Genomic DNA, 19920 nt, shown 5'->3' on the forward strand with positions numbered 1-19920 from the left:
GGGCATAATATGGTGTCAGGGGTATTACTGTGTGGGGTATAATATGGTGACAGGGACATTACTGTGTGGTGTATAATATGGTGACAGGGACATTACTGTGTGGTGTATAATATGGTGACAGGGACATTACTGTGTGGTGTATAATATGGTGTCAGGGACGTTACTGTGTGGGGTATAATATGGTGACAGGGACGTTACTGTGTGGTGTATAATATGGTGACAGGGACATTACTGTGTGGTGTATAATATGGTGACAGGGACGTTACTGTGTGGTGTATAATATGGTGACAGGGACATTACTGTGTGGTGTATAATATGGTGACAGGGACATTACTGTGTGGTGTATAATATGGTGACAGGGACGTTGCTGTGTGGTGTATAATATGGTGACAGGGACATTACTGTGTGGTGTATTGTACGTGTGACTGTGTGCCTATAGCTGCTGAGTGGTTCCTATTCCGTGTATCTCACATGTACTGCTATCCTTATATTCTATACCCTGGGGGTCTAAGTGCATCAGGGATATAGTGTTCCACAGGATATACTATTTTGTATTTCTCTCTGTGTATTTCAGTCACCTCATACCACTTAAATCCTCTGTTTGTGCTCTGTATTTGCAGTCGCCTAATACAGGTTTTTTTTGGTCAGGTATTGTGTTTGTCTATATTGTACTGTTACACCCTAAGGCTACATTCCCAATAATGTCTGCTGCACAGGGTGGGAACTCCGTGGACGCTCCTGCTCAGAGCCGGCCCTAACCAATATGATGCCCTAGGCAAGATTTTGGCTGGTGCCCCCTAGCACCGCCGCTAGTTCTGCAGGAGATGCCTGGCATGAGTCAGCTGGCAGCTCTGCTAACGTCGGGTGCCTTTTGTTTATGATAATGTATCTTATTATTTGCATTACTATGTGGCTAGGATGCACAAGCAGCTTCTGCTGATTAAAATGATATGCGGCATGCCTATATTCTGTGTGCGACTGTGGCTGTATCTGCATCCGAAATGCTACATTACAGTGATTTCCAGGAATACACTGCAACATAACATTTCATATGCAGATACAGCCGCAGTCACACACAGAATATAGGCAGAAGCTGCTGGTGCCCCTAAGCATACCAAATGCCCTAGGCTGACCCCCCGGTTTTACCTGAGGAAAATACTTCAGCTGAGGGTTTAGGTACTGGGTGTTCTGCATCCCCCAGTCAGCCTGCAGCACCGGTGGCACACCAAAATCCACCTTGGGCTACTTTTTTCAAATTTGCTGACTACGCTTGTAACACGACTTACGCCCTCTGTGGGACCTCCTGTCCCATTACAGCCACATATTGTCCCTGTAGTTAATCCGCCACGGGCTGATACCCTGTCAACTCAGTTACAGCAATTAAATCAGTCCTTGGTTAAACAAAAGCCTAACCCTTACCCTACTGGTACCATAGGGTCATCTAAGTGGGCCATGTTTCGTATACTTCATCTGATGACGATGGGGCATACACTGATCCCTCAGACACTGATACAGTTATGCAGGTTGATATTCTTGACCTAATGGAGGCTATCAAACTGATTCTTCAGATTGATGATGAGACTGAACCTCCAGATACGTCTAAGAAACCTGATAAGTTCAAACGTCAGAAGCAGAGGCAGAACTCTGGGAGGCAACGGAGTCATCTGCCGCCGGGCTCCTGCTCTGAAGGGGGGCACCTCCCCTCCCATTCTGTGACACCAGTGAATTAAGTTAATTGATAGCTGTCGCTGTCTTTTCAATGGCCGACTTCCTCACTGGTACCTGCACCTTACAAATCACACCCTCTTTATTATACTGAATATACACATTTTACAAGTATCACACCCAGGATTAGAAACCACACCCTATTACACTGGAAGCTGACACCTCACTGATGAAGCTGTTGCTCCTGTATAGGAAATATGAGAATTCTAACTATATGAAGATACTTCTCTGACAATTACACGTAACTTCATATAGTTAGCATTCTCATGCTTCCTATACAGGAGCAAATAGCTCCATCAGTAAAGTGTCTACTGTCAGTGTAACAGGGCATGGGTTCTAATCCTGGGTATGACTGCTAAGAAATGTCATTTAAAATAAGACAATTAAATGTATAAATACAGTATATAATTTTTTTTTCAGCACACACGCACACACGCACACACGCACGCACACACACACACACATATACACGCACACATACATACATATATTTATCTTAATATAGGAAATAGGGGGGCACCAATATTTATCTTGCCTCCGGGCAACTGTGACGAACTTACGCCACTGGTCAGAAGGTCACTAAATTAATCTTACCACATTCTGACCACTTAATTGACATACGTCAGGAATCCTGGGAGTCTCTAGGAAAGACGTTTTCCCTGTCTAAAAAGATGCTAGATCGTTATCCTATCTCTGTAGAGTTAAGGACCAAGTGGGAAACACTGCCTTGTGGTGTCATCTACTCTGCCTGTCACCACTGTCACCTCTCTGAAGGAACTGACGGATAAGCGTGTGGAGGGATGCTTGAAGTCTATTTACACTCTTGCAGGTACTGTACATAGACTCACTGTGGCAGCCTCTTGGGCTGTGAAATGTATTGAAGCCTGGGTTCAAGCAGTTGAGGCAGAGCGACCTCTGAATTTTCCTGATGATGCCAGACAATGCCTATCGTATATTACCACAGCCTCCCATTACATTCAGGAGGCGGCCTCTGATGCAGGTGTTATGGCGGCCAAAGCGTCTACTACGTCCGTACTGGCTCGCCGTATTCTGTGGTTACTGTCCTGGTCGGTGGACATGGACTCTAAGTAGACCTTGAAGGTGCTGCCTTTTAAGGGAGATATACGGTTTGGGGAGGATCTGAACAAAATCGTGACTGACGTGGCGTCTGCCAAGACTGCGTGTCTCCCAAGTACTCATCCTTCGGCTCCGAAGGTTAAGAGTACCACTTTTCGTTCTTTTCTACCTCCAGGTAAAGCAAAGGGTCAGGCGTTCCTGAGACAAGCTCGCACTTCCAAACCTCTAAGCCCAAACCTAAACGTTCTTGGGCCTCCCGTCAGCCTGCTTCCAAATCTGGAAAGCCTGCTGCATGATGGGTGGGTGGTGGGGGGGGGGCAGGGATGGAAGCCCAGGGTTGGAAGCCCAGGTATGGTTACAGACCACTTCAGACGCCTGGGTGCGGGAAGTCGTCTCTCACGATACGCCATCTCTTTCAAGAAACGTCCCCCTCGCCAGTTTTGCTCGACGGCTATCCCTTCTGATCCGTTACAAGCACAAACTCTACGTTTTGTTGTACAATCCCTCCTGGATACAGGAGTGATAGTGCCGGTGCCTCTGTCTCAGAGAGGCAGGGGGTACTATTGAATGCTATACCTAGATCCAAAGCCGAATGGATCCTCCTGACCCATTCTCAAACTCAAATCTTTGAAGAAATTTGTGAAGGTTTCCAAATTCTGTATGGAAACTCTTCGCTCTATTGTTCTGGCTTTGGAGCACAAGGACTATATGGTATCCCTGGACATACAGGATGCTTTCCTGCATATACCTATTGCCATGTCGCATCAGCAATATCTGCGGTTTGCTATTGGTAACCTACATTATCAATGCCAAGCCTTGCCCTTTGGACTGACCACAGCTCCTCGGATCTTCACCAAGGTCATAGCAGTCATGACGGCCATTCTCTGTCGTCAAGGTATCAGGATCCTGCCGTATCTGGATGATTTGCTGATCCTGGCGAACTCCCCAGAGGTTCTCCTCCGTCATCTGGAACTTATGGTCCAATTCCTACAAGTACACAGGTGGCTCATCAACTGGTAGAAATCCTCACTGGTCCCTGCTCAGAGCATGGTGCACCTGGGGGCATTACTGGACACGTACAACCAATGTTTGTTCTGGTCTCCAGAGAAGGTCCTGAAGCTTCAAGACAGGATAAGATACTTCCTTTCTCGCCCAAGAGTGCCGATACACTCGGCGATGCAAGTACTAGGCCTCATGGTGTCTGCTTTCGACCTGATAGAGTACGCTTAATTTCACTCCCGCCCTCTGCAGAGGTTAATGCTTTACAAATGGGATGGCCTGCCTCACCAGATCAGATCTCACATGATTTCTTTGACTCAGGAGGTCCGTCGGTCACTGACCTGGTGGTTACAGGACCAGCAATTGAGCAGGGGTCGTCCCTTCTGGATCTCCAACTGGGTCCTTCTGACGACGGATGCCAGTCTGCGGGGTTGGGGCGTGGTGTTCGAGCAACACTCTCTCCAGGGTCGGTAGACCAGGCAGGAATCTCTAATCCCGATAAACATTCTGGAATTGCGGGCAGTATTCAATGCTCTGAACCTTGCCCTGCACCTGATACAGAACATGCCTGTTCAAGTGCAGTCGGACAACGCCACCACGGTGGCGTACAACATTCGAGGCAACACTCAAAGCCGCATGGAAGTGTCAAAAATTCTTCAATGAACGAAAAGACATCTGCCAGCCGTATCGGCAGTGTTCATTCCGGGGGTCCTCAACTGGGAAGCGGACTTCCTCAGTCGTCCGGACGTACACGCCGGGGAGTGGAGTCTTCATTCGGAAGTCTTTCAACTCCTTGTGGACAAGTGGGTCCTACCAGATGTAGACCTGATGGCGTCTCGACACAGTCAAAAGGTTACGGTCTTCGGAGCAAGGACAAGGGATCCTCGAGCAGCTTTAGTGGACGCACTGGCAATTCCATGGAACTTTCGGCTGCCAAACGTGTTCCCTCCGGTGTCACTCCTGCTCAGGGTAATTCGGAAGTTCAAGCAAGAAGGAGTAATACTTCTAGTCGCTCCATTGTGGCCCAGACAGCATTGGTTCTCAGACCTTCAGGGTCTCTCGATAGAGCGTCCTCTTCTCCTTCCTCAATGCCCAGACCACCTCGTTAAGGACCCTTGTGTCTACCAGGATCTGGCTCAACTGGCTTTGACGGCGTGGCTCTTGAAGCTTCACTCCTGAAGGCCAAAGGATTCTCTGAGGCGGTCATTCAAACTATGTTGAAGGCCCGTAAACCGGCTTCGGCTCTGATTTATTATAGGGTCTGGAATTCTTACTTCACCTGGTGTGCTAATAAGAATTATGATGCATACAAGTTCAGCACTGCCAGACTTCTGGATTTTCTGCAACAAGGCCTTGACTTAGGCCTTCGTTTGGCCTCCCTCAAGGTTCGTATATCTGCCTTCTCGGTATGGTTTCAAAGGAAAATTGCGTCTCTTCATGATGTTTATACTTTCACTCAGGGTGTTTTACGGATTCAGCCTCCCTATGTCCCTCCTGTGGCTCCATGGGATCTGTCTGTTGTTCTCGATGCCCTACCAGAGTCTCCATTTGAACCTCTGGAGTCTGCGGACCTTAAATGTCTTAACCTTTTAAGGTCGTGTATCTGCTGGCTATTGCTTCTGCTAGGAGGGTGTCAGATTTAGGCGCTTTGTCCTGTCGTTCACCCTTTCTGATTTTTCACCGTGACCGTGCAGTTCCTCGAACTCGCCCTGGTTATCTACCTAAGGTGGTGTCATCGTTCCACCTTAACCAAGAGATTGTGGTTCCAGCCTTTATCTCTCCTGGTTTGTTCTCCAAAGAGCGGCCTTTGGATGTAGTACGGGCTCTTCGTATATATGTGGAGAGGACTGCCTCTATCAGGGGGTCAGATTCTCTTTTTGTCCTCGCTTGGTTTTCACAAACGTGGCTGGCCTGCGAATAAGCAAACTTTGGCCAGATGGATTAGAATAGTGATTGCACAAGCTTATGTACAGGCTGGACTTCAAGCTCCTGCTGCTATCAAAGCCCATTCTACTTGGTTTGTTGGACCTTCTTGGGCGGGCCGCCGTGGCGCGTCCGCAGAACAATTGTGCAAGGCAGCTACGTGGTCCTCAGTGAACACGTTCATCAGGTTCTATGCCTTTGATCCTTTCGCCTCCTAGGACGCCTAGTTTTGGACGCTGGGTTCTTGTGCCCGCTACAGTGCATCCCCTCCCATGAGGAACTGCTTTAGGACATCCTCGATGTTCTTCCCTGTGGAATACCAGTGTACCCCGCTGCAGAAAAGGAGATTTATGGTAAGACTTACCATGGTTAAATCTCTTTTTGCGAGATACACTGGATTCCACAGGGTGCTCACCCTGATGCACTTAGCTTCTTTGGGTTGGTATGGCATTAGCCGCTGGTACCTTCTCCTGTCGTGAGAAAGTGGTTCTATGTGACTAACATCTGCCATCTCTCTTACCCTGCTACTGCATTGGACTGGTTAACAAAACTGAGCTCCAGTGCCTGGAGGCAGGGCTGTAGAGGAGGCGGTGCTGTGCATCCTGGGAACAGTCAAAGCTTTAGCCTGTTGGGGCCTCGGTTCAAGATCCAACCCTACACCCCAATGTTATACCCTGTGGAATCCAGTGTACTTTGCAGAAAGAGATTTAACAATGGTAAGTCTTACCATAAATGTCCTTTTTTATTTTAGTGGTGACAGCGGAGCAGGTAAAACAGAGAGCACCAAACTTCTGCTGAGACATGTGGTGAGACGCAGCCGCGGAAATGCACAACTCAGCCAGCAAGTGCTGCAGGTACCAAACGTGTTTGTCATAGTACATAAAGCGGTTAATTCTCAGGAAGGACTCGCTGCTCACAATGCGGCTCATGTAGAGTAGAACATAAACACAAATTGCGCGTATAACACTTTGCGATAAGACGGATGGGATGCGTAAGTGAGGGAGAAATCGCACAAAATGTGTCTCATGCTGACTACAAGAAAACATGCACTTGTTAGGGCTATTACACACGCTCCGGGCAGCTCCAGCTGGCAAAATACTGGACGGCTTTTTGCCGCGGCCGTGCTGCTGAGACACATGCAGAGCAATAAGAGCAATGTGTTAATTCACAAGGCGCGGCTGCCGGCTTGCGTCCGGAAATATCCACTGAAAGGTCCAGGTGCCGTGCCGGGGCCGTGCCGTCCTTACTGGCAGTGAGTTAAGTGTGTGACTGGGCGCTTTCACACACAACGGGTTTTTCGTGCCGTGCTGCTTCTGCAGCGCATGCGCACAGCCTTAAACACAGCACAAAACCGTGTTGTGTGTGAAAGACCCTTCCGGATGGCAAAAAGCCGGAGAATGTTTGTCCGGCTCTTTGCCATCCGGGGAAAGCCGGTGGGTGAAACAGCCCTTAGACGTCTCACTTGCAGGTGCCTGCTCTAGTGCGAATTACGGCTTTCGAGAGCTGCAGCTGATTGGCTGATCATCGGAATCCCTCCCTCTTATAGCACACACTATTTTAGGTATTAAAGTGTTAATAATCAGAGGATTGCAGTATGGAAGAAGTAATATATAACTGCTTTTAGGGGAAGAACCTGGAGGTAATATACTGGATCTAGGGGCTGGTGATAACTTTGTACGGATGGTCTTCAGTTTGCCAGCGGCCGGGCTCCCGACGACCAGCATACCGGTGCCGGAATCCCGACTGCCGGCATACCGACAGCTTTTCTCCCTCTTGGGGGTCCACGACCCCCCTGGAGGGAGAATAGAGCGCCACTGTGCCCGCTAGGGGCTCATTTGCGCTCGCCCAGCTGTCGGTATGCCGGCTGTCGGGATTCCGGTGCCAGTATGCTGGCCGCCGGGAGCCCGACCGCCGGCATACCATACTGCACCCCTTTGTACAGTCATAACATTCGACTCTGTCTCCACAGGTGAATCCTTTACTGGAGGCATTTGGAAATGCTCAGACTGTGATGAACCAGAATAGCAGCCGATTTGGAAAATATATCCAACTGCGATTCAGTGAGGGATCTGGTAAGAGGGATCTCCTTTACTTTATCTAGTTCTCCATCTGGTGAGAGGGATCTCCTTTACTTTATCTAATTCTACATCTGGTGAGAGGGATCTCTTTTACTTTATCTAATTCTCCATCTGGTGAGAGGGACCTACTTTACTTTATCTAATTCTACATCTGGTGAGAGGGACCTCCTTTACTTTATCTAATTCTACATCTGGTGAGAGGGATCTCTTTTACTTTATCTAATTCTCCATCTGGTGAGAGGGACCTCCTTTACTTTATCTAGTTCTACATCTGGTGAGAGGGACCTCCTTTACTTTATCTAGTTCTACATCTGGTGAGAGGGACCTCCTTTACTTTATCTAGTTCTCCATCTGGTGAGAGGGACCTCCTTTACTTTATCTAGTTCTACATCTGGTGAGAAGGGACCTCCTTTACTTTATCTAGTTCTACATCTGGTGAGAGGGACCTCCTTTACTTTATCTAGTTCTCCATCTGGTGAGAAGGGACCTCCTTTACTTTATCTAGTTCTACATCTGGTGAGAGGGACCTCCTTTACTTTATCTAGTTCTCCATCTGGTGAGAGGGATCTCTTTTGCTTTATCTAGTTCTACATCTGGTGAGAGGGATCTCCTTTACTTTAATTCTACATCTGGTGAGAGGGATCTCCTTTACTTTATCTAATTCTAGATCTTGTGAGAGGGATCTCCTTTACTTTATCTAATTCTAGATCTTGTGAGAGGGATCTCCTTTACTTTATCTAGCTCTACATGTGGTGAGAGGGATCTCCTTTACTTGATCTAGTTCTACATCTGGTGAGAGGAATCTCCTTTACTTTATCTAATTCTACATCTGGTGAGAGGGATCTCTTTTACTTTATCTAATTCTCCATCTGGTGAGAGGGACCTCCTTTACTTTATCTAATTCTACATCTGGTGAGAGGGACCTCCTTTACTTTATCTAATTCTACATCTGGTGAGAGGGATCTCTTTTACTTTATCTAATTCTCCATCTGGTGAGAGGGACCTCCTTTACTTTATCTAATTCTACATCTGGTGAGAGGGACCTCCTTTACTTTATCTAGTTCTACATCTGGTGAGAGGGACCTCCTTTACTTTATCTAGTTCTACATCTGGTGAGAGGGACCTCCTTTACTTTATCTAGTTCTCCATCTGGTGAGAGGGACCTCCTTTACTTTATCTAGTTCTCCATCTGGTGAGAGGGATCTCTTTTGCTTTATCTAGTTCTACATCTGGTGAGAGGGATCTCCTTTACTTTAATTCTACATCTGGTGAGAGGGATCTCCTTTACTTTATCTAATTCTAGATCTTGTGAGAGGGATCTCCTTTACTTTATCTAATTCTAGATCTTGTGAGAGGGATCTCCTTTACTTTATCTAGCTCTACATGTGGTGAGAGGGATCTCCTTTACTTGATCTAGTTCTACATCTGGTGAGAGGAATCTCCTTTACTTTATCTAATTCTAGATCTTGTGAGAAGGATCTCCTTTACTTTATCTGATTCTATATCTCCGGTGGGAGTGATCTCCTTTACTTTATCTGATTCTAGATGTTGTGAGAAGGATCTCCTTTACTTTATCTAGTTTTACATCTGGTGAGAGGGATCTCCTTTACTTTATCTAATTCTAGATCTTGTGAGAAGGATCTCCTTTACTTTATCTGATTCTAGATGTTGTGAGAAGGATCTCCTTTACTTTATCTAGTTTTACATCTGGTGAGAGGTATCTCCTTTACTTTATGTAAATGTACACTGTAGACAGAAGTGAGCAGATCTATAGCCTACACTATTACATAAGGTTCGAAAAAGGAATAAAGTGCACCTATGTCCTAAATGTTGCTGCTAGAAAAGAATACCATCCAGCCCATCCGTTCAGTACCTTATGAACAATAGAAACTACGAAGATAAAGACCATCCGGGTTACCAAATTCTCTGTGCACCAGTCCAGCGTCGCCCTGGAAACATTACAGGTGGCATTGTCGTCCTGATAAAAACAATTGTCGTTTCCGTAGAACTGCCACAATGTAGGGAGCACAGAGTTATGGAGAACATCTCTATACCTCTCAGAGTTACTGTGACCAAGTATTACACCTAGTGGACCTATGCAAACCAGCTGACACAGGGGGTCATTCCGAGTTGATCACATGTAGCAACTTTTTGCTGCCTGTGCGATCAACTAGACGCCGCCTACTGGGGAGTGTTTTTGTATAGCAAGGCTGCGAACGCTTGTGCAGCCCTGCTATGCTAAAAAAGTTTTGTGCACAATAAGACCAGGGTAAGAGTTACTTACCCTGTGTGATCAATCCAGCGTTGCAGGTCCTGGAATTGACGTCGGACATCCGCCCTCCAAACGCCTGGACACACCTGCGTTGGACTCGTCACTCCCCGAAAACGGTGAGTTGCCTCCCAGTTCTGCCTTCCTCCTGTCAATCTTCTTGCAGTCGCCGCTGCGACTGCTTTCTTCGTTAGTGGCCGGCAACAATGCTCCTGCGCATTGCGGCTGCCACACATACGCAGAACCGACCTGTTCGCACTGCTGCGAGAAACAGCAGCATGCGAATGGGTTAGAATGACTCTCACAGCCCCACAGCATAACACCACCACCTCCATGCGGTACTATAGGTGCTGTACACTCTGGCATCAGACGTTCCCCTGGCAATCACCAAAAAGGTCCATCTGATCTGAATAGTGTAATCCGGGACTCGTCACTCCATAACACTCGCCGCCGTTGTTCCACTCTGCAGTTTTGCGCTCTGTGCACCATCGTAAGCTCTGGGCTGCATCTTCTTTGTGATTACAGGTTCATGAGTAGCTGCTCACCCATAATATCCAAGTGCATGTTCCTCCCTACTAAGTGTTCTTGTGGAAACCGGCACATTAGTGGCCATTTGGAGCTTGTGTGTAATGGTATGCGTGGGATGACCCCTGTTCTGTCACAGCTCCCTGGTTAGCACTCTCCGGTCCCTGGGTTACAGTTTCGGGGGTCTTCCAGTGCGAGGTGCATTCCTGTAATGACCGTTCTTCTTCCACGCAATAATGACAACAGACATAGTAGATTAACACCTGCAATGCTTCTCGCAGTCACACTGCCGATCCAGCAGCCTACCGTGATCCCCTTTTCAAACCGATCGAGCAGTCTACCGTGATCCCCTTTTCAAACTGATCCAGCAGCCTACCGTGATCCCCTTTTCAAACCGATCCAGCAGCCTACCGTGATCCCCTTTTCAAACCGATCCAGCAGCCTACCGTGATCCCCTTTTCAAACCGATCCAGCAGCCTACCGTGATCCCCTTTTCAAACCGATCCAGCAGCCTACCTTGATCCCCTTTTCAAACCGATCCAGCAGCCTACCGTGATCCCCTTTTCAAACCGATCCAGCAGCCTACCGTGATCACCTTTTCAAGCCGATCCAGCAGCCTACCGTGATCCCCTTTTCAAACCGATCCAGCAGCCTACCGTGATCCCCTTTTCAAACCGATCCAGCAGCCTACCGTGATCCCCTTTTCAAACCGATCCAGCAGCCTACCGTGATCCCCTTTTCAAACCGATCCAGCAGCCTACCGTGATCCCCTTTTCAAACCGATCCAGCAGCCTACCGTGATCCCCTTTTCAAACCGATCCAGCAGTCTACCGTGATCCCCTTTTCAAACCGATCCAGCAGTCTACCGTGATCCCCTTTTCAAACCGATCCAGCAGCCTACCTTGATCCCCTTTTCAAACCGATCCAGCAGCCTACCGTGATCCCCTTTTCAAACCGATCCAGCAGCCTACCGTGATCCCCTTTTCAAACCGATCCAGCAGCCTACCGTGATCCCCTTTTCCAAACCGATCTAGCAGTCTGCCGTGATCCCCTTTTCCAAACCGATCTAGCAGTCTGCCGTGATCCCTTTTCCAAACCGATCTAGCAGTCTACCGTGATCCCCTTTTCAAACCGATCCAGCAAACTACCGTGATCCCCTTTTCAAACTCGGATAGCTCCTTCCGGCCATTTCATTAGCAGGTGATCTACCCGTGAGGCCGCTGACAGCCGGTTCAGGGACCACCTGTGAGGCCGCTGACAGCCTGGGCAGGGACCACCTGTGAGGCCGCTGACAGCCTGGGCAGGGACCACCTGTGAGGCCGCTGACAGCCAGGGCAGGGACCACCTGTGAGGCCGCTGACAGCCAGGGCAGGGACCACCTGTGAGGCCGCTGACAGCCTGGGCAGGGACCACCTGTGAGGCCGCTGACAGCCTGGGCAGGGACCACCTGTGAGGCCGCTGACAGCCTGGGCAGGGACCACCTGTGAGGCCGCTGACAGCCAGGGCAGGGACCACCTGTGAGGCCGCTGACAGCCAGGGCAGGGACCACCTGTGAGGCCGCTGACAGCCTGGGCAGGGACCACCTGTGAGGCCGCTGACAGCCTGGGCAGGGACCACCTGTGAGGCCGCTGACAGCCTGGGCAGGGACCACCTGTGAGGCCGCTGACAGCCTGGGCAGGGACCACCTGTGAGGCCGCTGACAGCCTGGGCAGGGACCACCTGTGAGGCCGCTGACAGCCTGGGCAGGGACCACCTGTGAGGCCGCTGACAGCCAGGGCAGGGACCACCTGTGAGGCAGCATAGCCTTTAAAAAAATTTGAATAAATAAAAAAAACTTTTGTTGACCATATGTTGTTACGACCATTTTCATGTCAACTATTTGAGTCTGTTAACATTTTTACCATCTCGACCTATTGACTGTCGTCCTGTCATCTGGATACCCTTCAACTCTGCTCACAAGGTTTAAGAGAAAAATTGTCATAAGCTCATTTCTGTAGGAGAATCTGTGCTGAGGCGCGGGTGCGACATAGTACGGGTGGGTGGCTACATCTGTATATGATGTGCGGAGATCAGATATCCAAAAATTACCTTTACCTGTGTTCACCTGTGTAAACTGGTTACCGATTTTCATTGAATCTGGACCTTTACCTCTGCTCCGCTTGTTCTCTGTGTGCCCGAACTCTGGTTCATCGTGTGACCTCTGTGCTGCCTGGTAACTCTGCCCGAACCCTGGCTCATCGTGTGACCTCTGTGCTGCCTGGTAACTCTGCCCGAACTCTGGTTCATCGTGTGACCTCTGCGCTGCCTAGTATCTCTGCTCTGCTTGTTCCCTGTGTGCCTGAACTCTGGCTCATCGTGTGACCTCTGTGCTTCCTGGTAACTCTGCCCGAACCCTGGCCCATCGTGTGACCTCTGTGCTGCCTGGTATCTCTGCACTGCTTGTTCCCTGTGTGCCCAGAACTCTGGCTCATCGTGTGACCTCTGCGCTGCCTGGTAACTCTGCCCGAACCCTGGCCCATCGTGTGACCTCTGCGCTGCCTAGTATCTCTGCTCTGCTTGTTCCCTGTGTGCCTGAACTCTGGCTCATCGTGTGACCTCTGTGCTGCCTGGTAACTTTGCCCGAACCCTGGCCCATCGTGTGACCTCTGCGCTGCCTAGTATCTCTGCTCTGCTTGTTCCCTGTGTGCCTGAACTCTGGCTCATCGTGTGACCTCTGTGCTGCCTGTTATCTCCGCTCTGATTGTTCCCTGTGTGCCCGACCTCTGGCTCATCGTGTGACCTCTGCGCTGCCTGGTAACTCTGCCCGAACCCTGGCTCATCGTGTGATCTCTGTGCTGCCTGTTATCTCCGCTCTGATTGTTCCCTGTGTGCCCGACCTCTGGCTCATCGTGTGACCTCTGTGCTTCCTGGTAACTCTGCCCGAACCCTGGCCCATCGTGTGACCTCTGTGCTGCCTGGTATCTCTGCACTGCTTGTTCCCTGTGTGCCCAGAACTCTGGCTCATCGTGTGACCTCTGTGCTGCCTGGTAACTCTGCCCGAACCCTGGCCCATCGTGTGACCTCTGTGCTGCCTGGTATCTCTGCTCTGCTTGTTCCCTGTGTGCCTGAACTCTGGCTCATCGTGTGACCTCTGTGCTGCCTGGTAACTCTGCCCGAACCCTGGCCCATCGTGTGACCTCTGTGCTGCCTGGTATCTCTGCTCTGCTTGTTCCCTGTGTGCCTGAACTCTGGCTCATCGTGTGACCTCTGTGCTGCCTGGTATCTCTGCTCTGCTTGTTCCCTGTGTGCCTGAACTCTGGCTCATCGTGTGACCTCTGTGCTGCCTGGTAACTTTGCCTGAACCCTGGCCCATCGTGTGACCTCTGTGCTGCCTGATATCTCTGGTCTGCTTGTTCCCTGTGTGCCCGAACTCTGGCTCATCATGTGACCTCTGTGCTGTCTGGTATCTCTGCCCGACCTCTGGCTCATCGTGTGACCTGTGTGCTGCCTGGTATCTCTGCCTGAACCCTGGCTCATCGTGTGACCTCTGTGCTGCCTGGTATCTCTATCCGACCTCTGGCTCATCGTGTGACCTGTGTGCTGCCTGGTATCTCTGCTCTGCTTGCTTTCTGTGTGCCTGTTAGCACAACAAAAATAAGAGGTCATTCCGATCGCGCGCTAGCAGTTTTTAGCAGCCGTGCAAACGCCTTGTCACCGCCCACTGGGGAGTGTATTTTCGCTTTGCAGAAGTGCGAACGCTTGTGAAGCAGAGCGCCTGCAAAAACATTTTGTGCAAAACAAGACCAGACCGGTAGTTTCTCTTTGTGTGCGTTGATTCTATCGACGGAGGGACGGCTTTTGATGTCACACATCCGCCCAGCTAGTCAGCTACGCCAGCGTTTTTTCTGCCACGCCTGCATTTTTCTAAGCACTCCCTGAAAACGGTCAGTTGACACCCAGAAACTCCCTCTTTCTGTCAATCTCCTTGCGGCTGGCTGTGCGATTGGAATCGTAGCTAGTACCAGTGCAAAACCACAATGGACTTTGTACCTGTACGACGTGCGTGCGCATTGCGGAGCATACGCATGCGCAGATCAGCCGTTTTTTCACCCTGATTGCTATGCAGCAAACAACGGCAGCTAGCGATCAACTCGGAATGACCCCCCCCATAAATTTATTGATTTCTTTTCAAGATATTATAGAAATGAAAGTCACTACGCACAAATAAATGTCATCCAAATCATAAATCAACTGCAATACAAATGATTGACCCTTGTTATAGGGAAGAAACAAAATATTAATAGCAATATGGAATGTTACCATATACAGCGGATGATGTTATAATGATACAAATAGTTTTACCAAGGGTCAATCATTTGTATTGCAGTTGATTTATGATTTGGATACATAGGTGAAACCATATCATTATAGCTGCAACATACCACAGAGATTTACATGCTGCCATTTGTGAAGTTTATATGAGTTTTGTGATATGAGATTTATTTGTGCGTAGTGACTTTCATTTCTAGAATATCTTGAAGAGAAATCAATTAATTTGTTTACACTAAGGCACAATTAGAGTTTTTGATGATTCTAATTACACTGTTCTTCTCACCAATTAATAGTGGAACAAATGTATTGGAGAACCGCAACTGCAATAACATCAGTATTTATTTTGTATGTACAGGGTTGTATAAATTATAATGCCCTAATGTTTTGGTGAAAAAATATCTTATCTTTTTATCTTTATTTGGTGTTTCATATGTTACATGTGTGTTCGTGATCAAGTGAGTCCATATAGAAAAGTTGTTTTAAGTTTTAGCAATATTCAGTAAGAGAGCCCTAAAAAGAGAGTTTTCTTTGTGTCTTAATTGTTCTATAATCTTCTGAGCTGCTCAGCAATGTTCATCTGCTTGTATCATTTGGGAAGCCTTTTACTTGATGATATATCTGTGTGATTGAAGCTAACCTGTACTCTGTGAAAGATCTGCTAAGTATCTTGCTACAATGATGTTATTTCTGTATATGGAAAAGAACTGTGTGGCATTTCATTATAGAGCGATTAATCTGGAGTATTCTGAAGATTTGCTCAGTATCTTGCTGCGCTGTTCAGGAAATTCTTTGATTTATGTAAGGACGGACATACATGCTGAGCAGCAATCTGTCATCTCTCCTGCAGTTATCAAAGGCACCAAACCTGTGTCCGTGACATGACGTTACCACCTAACATGAAATCACACACACACACACACACACACACACACACACACACACACACACACACACACACACACACATACACACACATAAATACACACACACACACACACACACACACACACACACACACACACACACACAAATACACACACACACACACACACACACACACACACATATAAATACACACACACACACACACACACACACACACACACACACATGGACGGACGGACGGACCATGGCTTGTACTGAGGAGAGTGGGGTTCTGTCTGTGCTTTCTACTACCTAGATGTTCCCCAGCCAGGGTATTGCTAGCCCAGCCTGGGTATTGCTAGCCCAGCCATGGTATTGCTAGCCCAGCCATGGTATTGCTAGCCCAGCCATGGTATTGCTAGCCCAGCCTGGGTATTGCTAGCCCAGCCATGGTATTGCTAGCCCAGCCATGGTATTGCTAGCCCAGCCATGGTATTGCTAGCCCAGCCATGGTATTGCTAGCCCAAATTTGCATTTCCATCATGATTTCCTGTAACTTATCTAGTCATATGAATATGTGATGTCTGTATATTCTTTAATTCCAAAAGATAAGAATAATCTCTTTAGATTCGCCGTCTGTCTTGTGTGGTGCAATTTATTGTTGTTTTTGTTCTTTTGTTCTAGTGAAAGGAGCAAAGATTAATGAGTATCTCCTAGAGAAGTCTCGTGTGTCCCACCAGGATGTAGGCGAGAGGAACTTCCATGTCTTCTACTACATGCTCTTTGGGTGTCCTGAGGAGGAAAAAGAAGCCTATGGTCTTTTACATCCATCCATGTACAGGTATGAATGACATACCTGGATTATGCCCTGTGTACATTATACCAGCAGGTAGGTGGGCAGGGAGATACCGGAGTGTGGGATTGTTCTTAGTCTTCTTTAGGAAGATTTAGTGGAGAATCGGTGGAATATGTAGTGTCAGGACGTAGCTGCCATGACACCAGGGCACCCGCTGTCTACTGACTTGCCCCAGCCGGTGGTGAGCGTACACCGGCTATCCTACAGTCTATATTCCCTTTCCCAGGCAAATATTACCCTGACCCTTCCAGCACCTTTGTGATTACTAATAACACGGAACACCTGGGAATCGGAACACAAATAGTGCCAGGTTCCTGTTTGGTGTAACCATGATATTCTCACGGTCGCCAAGCAGTGGCCAGCTACCGCCAGGCACACACCGTCACATGGCTAACGCCGAGAATGTTCCCACAGTCACTGTATAGACACTCCGATCCTGCGCAGTCCAGTGGAAGCCATAAGTAATGTAGACATGGACCTTATCTCCGGGTCTCATATCCTGATAAACATCTTCCCATCCGAATGAAACTTCCCCCAACATCTGGTTGGGATCCACTGCAGAGGCCAATTATACTTCATATAGATTTACTAAAGCTGCTAAAACAAGTGGAGGTTGCCGACAGCAACTAATCATATTCTGTCTACGATTTTCTAGGATGCAATAGAGAAATAAATGCTGGAATTTGGTTGCTATGGGCAGCAGCAAAACTTTTCATTTTTAGAAGATTTAGTAAATTTACCCAAAATACTTTTGACAAGATCCAGTCTGGTTTCTCATGTACAGAGCAAGGGCCTTACCGTGTGTGCCCACCGTTATCCAGTCTCAGGGTCTGGTGCCGGGTATGGCGGAGAATGACCTTCATGTGGTGGCGAGAACGTTCTGCCACTGCTGTCCTCTGCTGCTTGTGATGAGGTGACGGGAGACCCCCTTCTGCTTCACGTTTACAGTTCCCACCACGTTTTCCCTGCGTGACATCTCACATTCCTCTAAGATGGCATAATAAAAACTATTGCTATATACCTTGTGTAGTGGACATTATATATACATGTTCTCTGTGGAATATATCACACCTAACATGCGAAAGCATCACTTGTATATTTCCCTGATGTACGAATACCAACGCCTGGCACCTTGGTAGAGACTTATAAAGCGCCAGCTCTGGTACCTTGGTAGAGACTTATGAAGCGTCCGCTCTGGTACCTGGCACCTTGGTAGAGACTTATGAAGCGCCAGCTCTGGTACCTTGGTAGAGACTTATGAAGCGTCCGCTCTGGTACCTTGGTAGAGACTTATGAAGCGTCCGCTCTGGTACCTGGCACCTTGGGAGAGACTTATGAAGCGTCAGCTCTGGTACCTGGCACCTTGGTAGAGACTTATGAAGCGTCCGCTCTGGTACCTGGCACCTTGGGAGAGACTTATGAAGCGTCAGCTCTGGTACCTGGCGCCTTGGTAGAGACATATGAAGCGTCAGCTCTGGTACCTGGCACCTTGGTAGAGACTTATGAAGCGTCCGCTCTGGTACCTGGCACCTTGGTAGAGACTTATGAAGCGTCAGCTCTGGTACCTGGAGCCTTGGTAGAGACATATGAAGCGTCAGCTCTGGTACCTGGCGCCTTGGTAGAGACATATGAAGCGTCAGCTCTGGTACCTGGCACCTTGGTAGAGACTTATGAAGCGTCAGCTCTGGTACCTGGCGCCTTGGTAGAGACTTATGAAGCGTCAGTTCTGGTACCTGGCGCCTTGGTAGAGACTTATAAAGCGTCAGCTCTGGTACCTGGCGCCTTGGTAGAGACATATGAAGCGTCAGCTCTGGTACCTGGCACCTTGGTAGAGACTTATGAAGCGTCAGCTCTGGTACCTGGTACCTCGGTAGAGACTTGTGAAGCGTCAGCTCTGGTACCTTGGTAGAGACTTATGAAGCGTCAGCTCTGGTACCTCGGTAGAGACTTCTGAAGCGTCCGCTCTGGCACCTTGGTAGAGACTTATGAAGCGTCAGCTCTGGTACCTGGTAACTCGGTAGAGACTTGTGAAGCATCAGCTCTGGTCTCTGGCACCTTGGTAGAGACTTATGAAGAGTCAGCTCTGGTACCTGGTACCTCGGTAGAGACTTATGAAGTGTCAGCTCTGGTACCTCGGTAGAGACTTCTGAAGCGTCAGCTCTGGCACCTTGGTAGAGACTTGTGAAGCGTCAGCTCTGGTACCTTGGTAGAGACATATGAAGCGTCAGCTCTGGTACCTTGGTAGAGACTTATGAAGCGTCAGCTCTGGTACCTCGGTAGAGACTTTTGAAGCGTCAGCTCTGGTACCTGGCACCTTGGTAGAGACTTATGAAGCGTCAGCTCTGGTACCTGGCACCTTGGTAGAGACATATGAAGCGTCCGCTCTGGTACCTCGGTAGAGACTTGTGAAGCGTCAGCTCTGGTACCTTGCACCTTGGTAGAGACTTATGAAGCGTCAGCTCTGGTACCTGGCACCTTGGTAGAGACTTATGAAGCGTCAGCTCTGGTACCTTGGGAGAGACTTGTGAAGCGTCAGCTCTGGTACCTTGGGAGAGACTTGTGAAGCGTCAGCTCTGGTACCTTGGGAGAGACTTGTGAAGCGTCAGCTCTGGTACCTGACACCTTGAGAGACACTTATGAAGCGTCAGCTCTGGTACCTGGCACCTTGGTAGAGACTTATGAAGCGTCAGCTCTTGTACCTTGGTAGAGACTTGTGAAGCGTCAGCTCTGGTACCTTGGGAGAGACTTGTGAAGCGTCAGCTCTGGTACCTGGCACCTTGGGAGAGACTTATGAAGCGTCAGCTCTGGTACCTGGCACCTTGGTAGAGACATATGAAGCGTCAGCTCTGGTACCTGGCACCTTGGTAGAGACATATGAAGCATCAGCTCTGGCACCTTGGGAGAGACATATGAAGCGTCAGCTCTGGTACCTGGCACCTTGGTAGAGACTTATGAAGCGTCAGCTCTGGTACCTGGCACCTTGGTAGAGACTTATGAAGCGTCAGCTCTGGTACCTGGCACCTTGGGAGAGACTTATGAGGCGTCAGCTCTGGTACCTGGCACCTTGGGAGAGACATATGAAGCGTCAGCTCTGGTACCTGGCACCTTGGTAGAGACATATGAAGCGTCAGCTCTGGTACCTGGCACCTTGGGAGAGACTTATGAAGCGTCAGCTCTGGTACCTGGCACCTTGGTAGAGACATATGAAGCGTCAGCTCTGGTACCTGGCGCCTTGGTAGAGACTTATTGTTATGCACACCAGTGCCTGCAGGAATGTACTGGTGTTTGAACTG

At 48.7% G+C, this 19920-nt stretch overlaps 1 protein-coding gene across 1 annotated transcript in view; it reads left to right on the forward strand.

Annotated features, from left to right (window-relative positions):
• Positions 1–19920, forward strand: part of LOC135037934 (unconventional myosin-VIIa-like) — a gene marked incomplete at both ends in the record, with an annotated part of 240316 nt that overhangs the window by 5503 nt on the left and 214893 nt on the right. The window contains 3 exons of the mRNA XM_063954594.1: positions 6476–6578; positions 7694–7796; positions 16456–16612. Of these exons, the coding sequence (XP_063810664.1) occupies positions 6476–6578; positions 7694–7796; positions 16456–16612 (363 nt within the window). The remainder of the gene's footprint in view (positions 1–6475; positions 6579–7693; positions 7797–16455; positions 16613–19920) is intronic.

The sequence above is a fragment of the Pseudophryne corroboree genome, unplaced genomic scaffold (assembly GCF_028390025.1).
Source record: "Pseudophryne corroboree isolate aPseCor3 unplaced genomic scaffold, aPseCor3.hap2 scaffold_687, whole genome shotgun sequence".
NCBI classification, from domain to species: Eukaryota; Metazoa; Chordata; class Amphibia; order Anura; family Myobatrachidae; genus Pseudophryne; species Pseudophryne corroboree.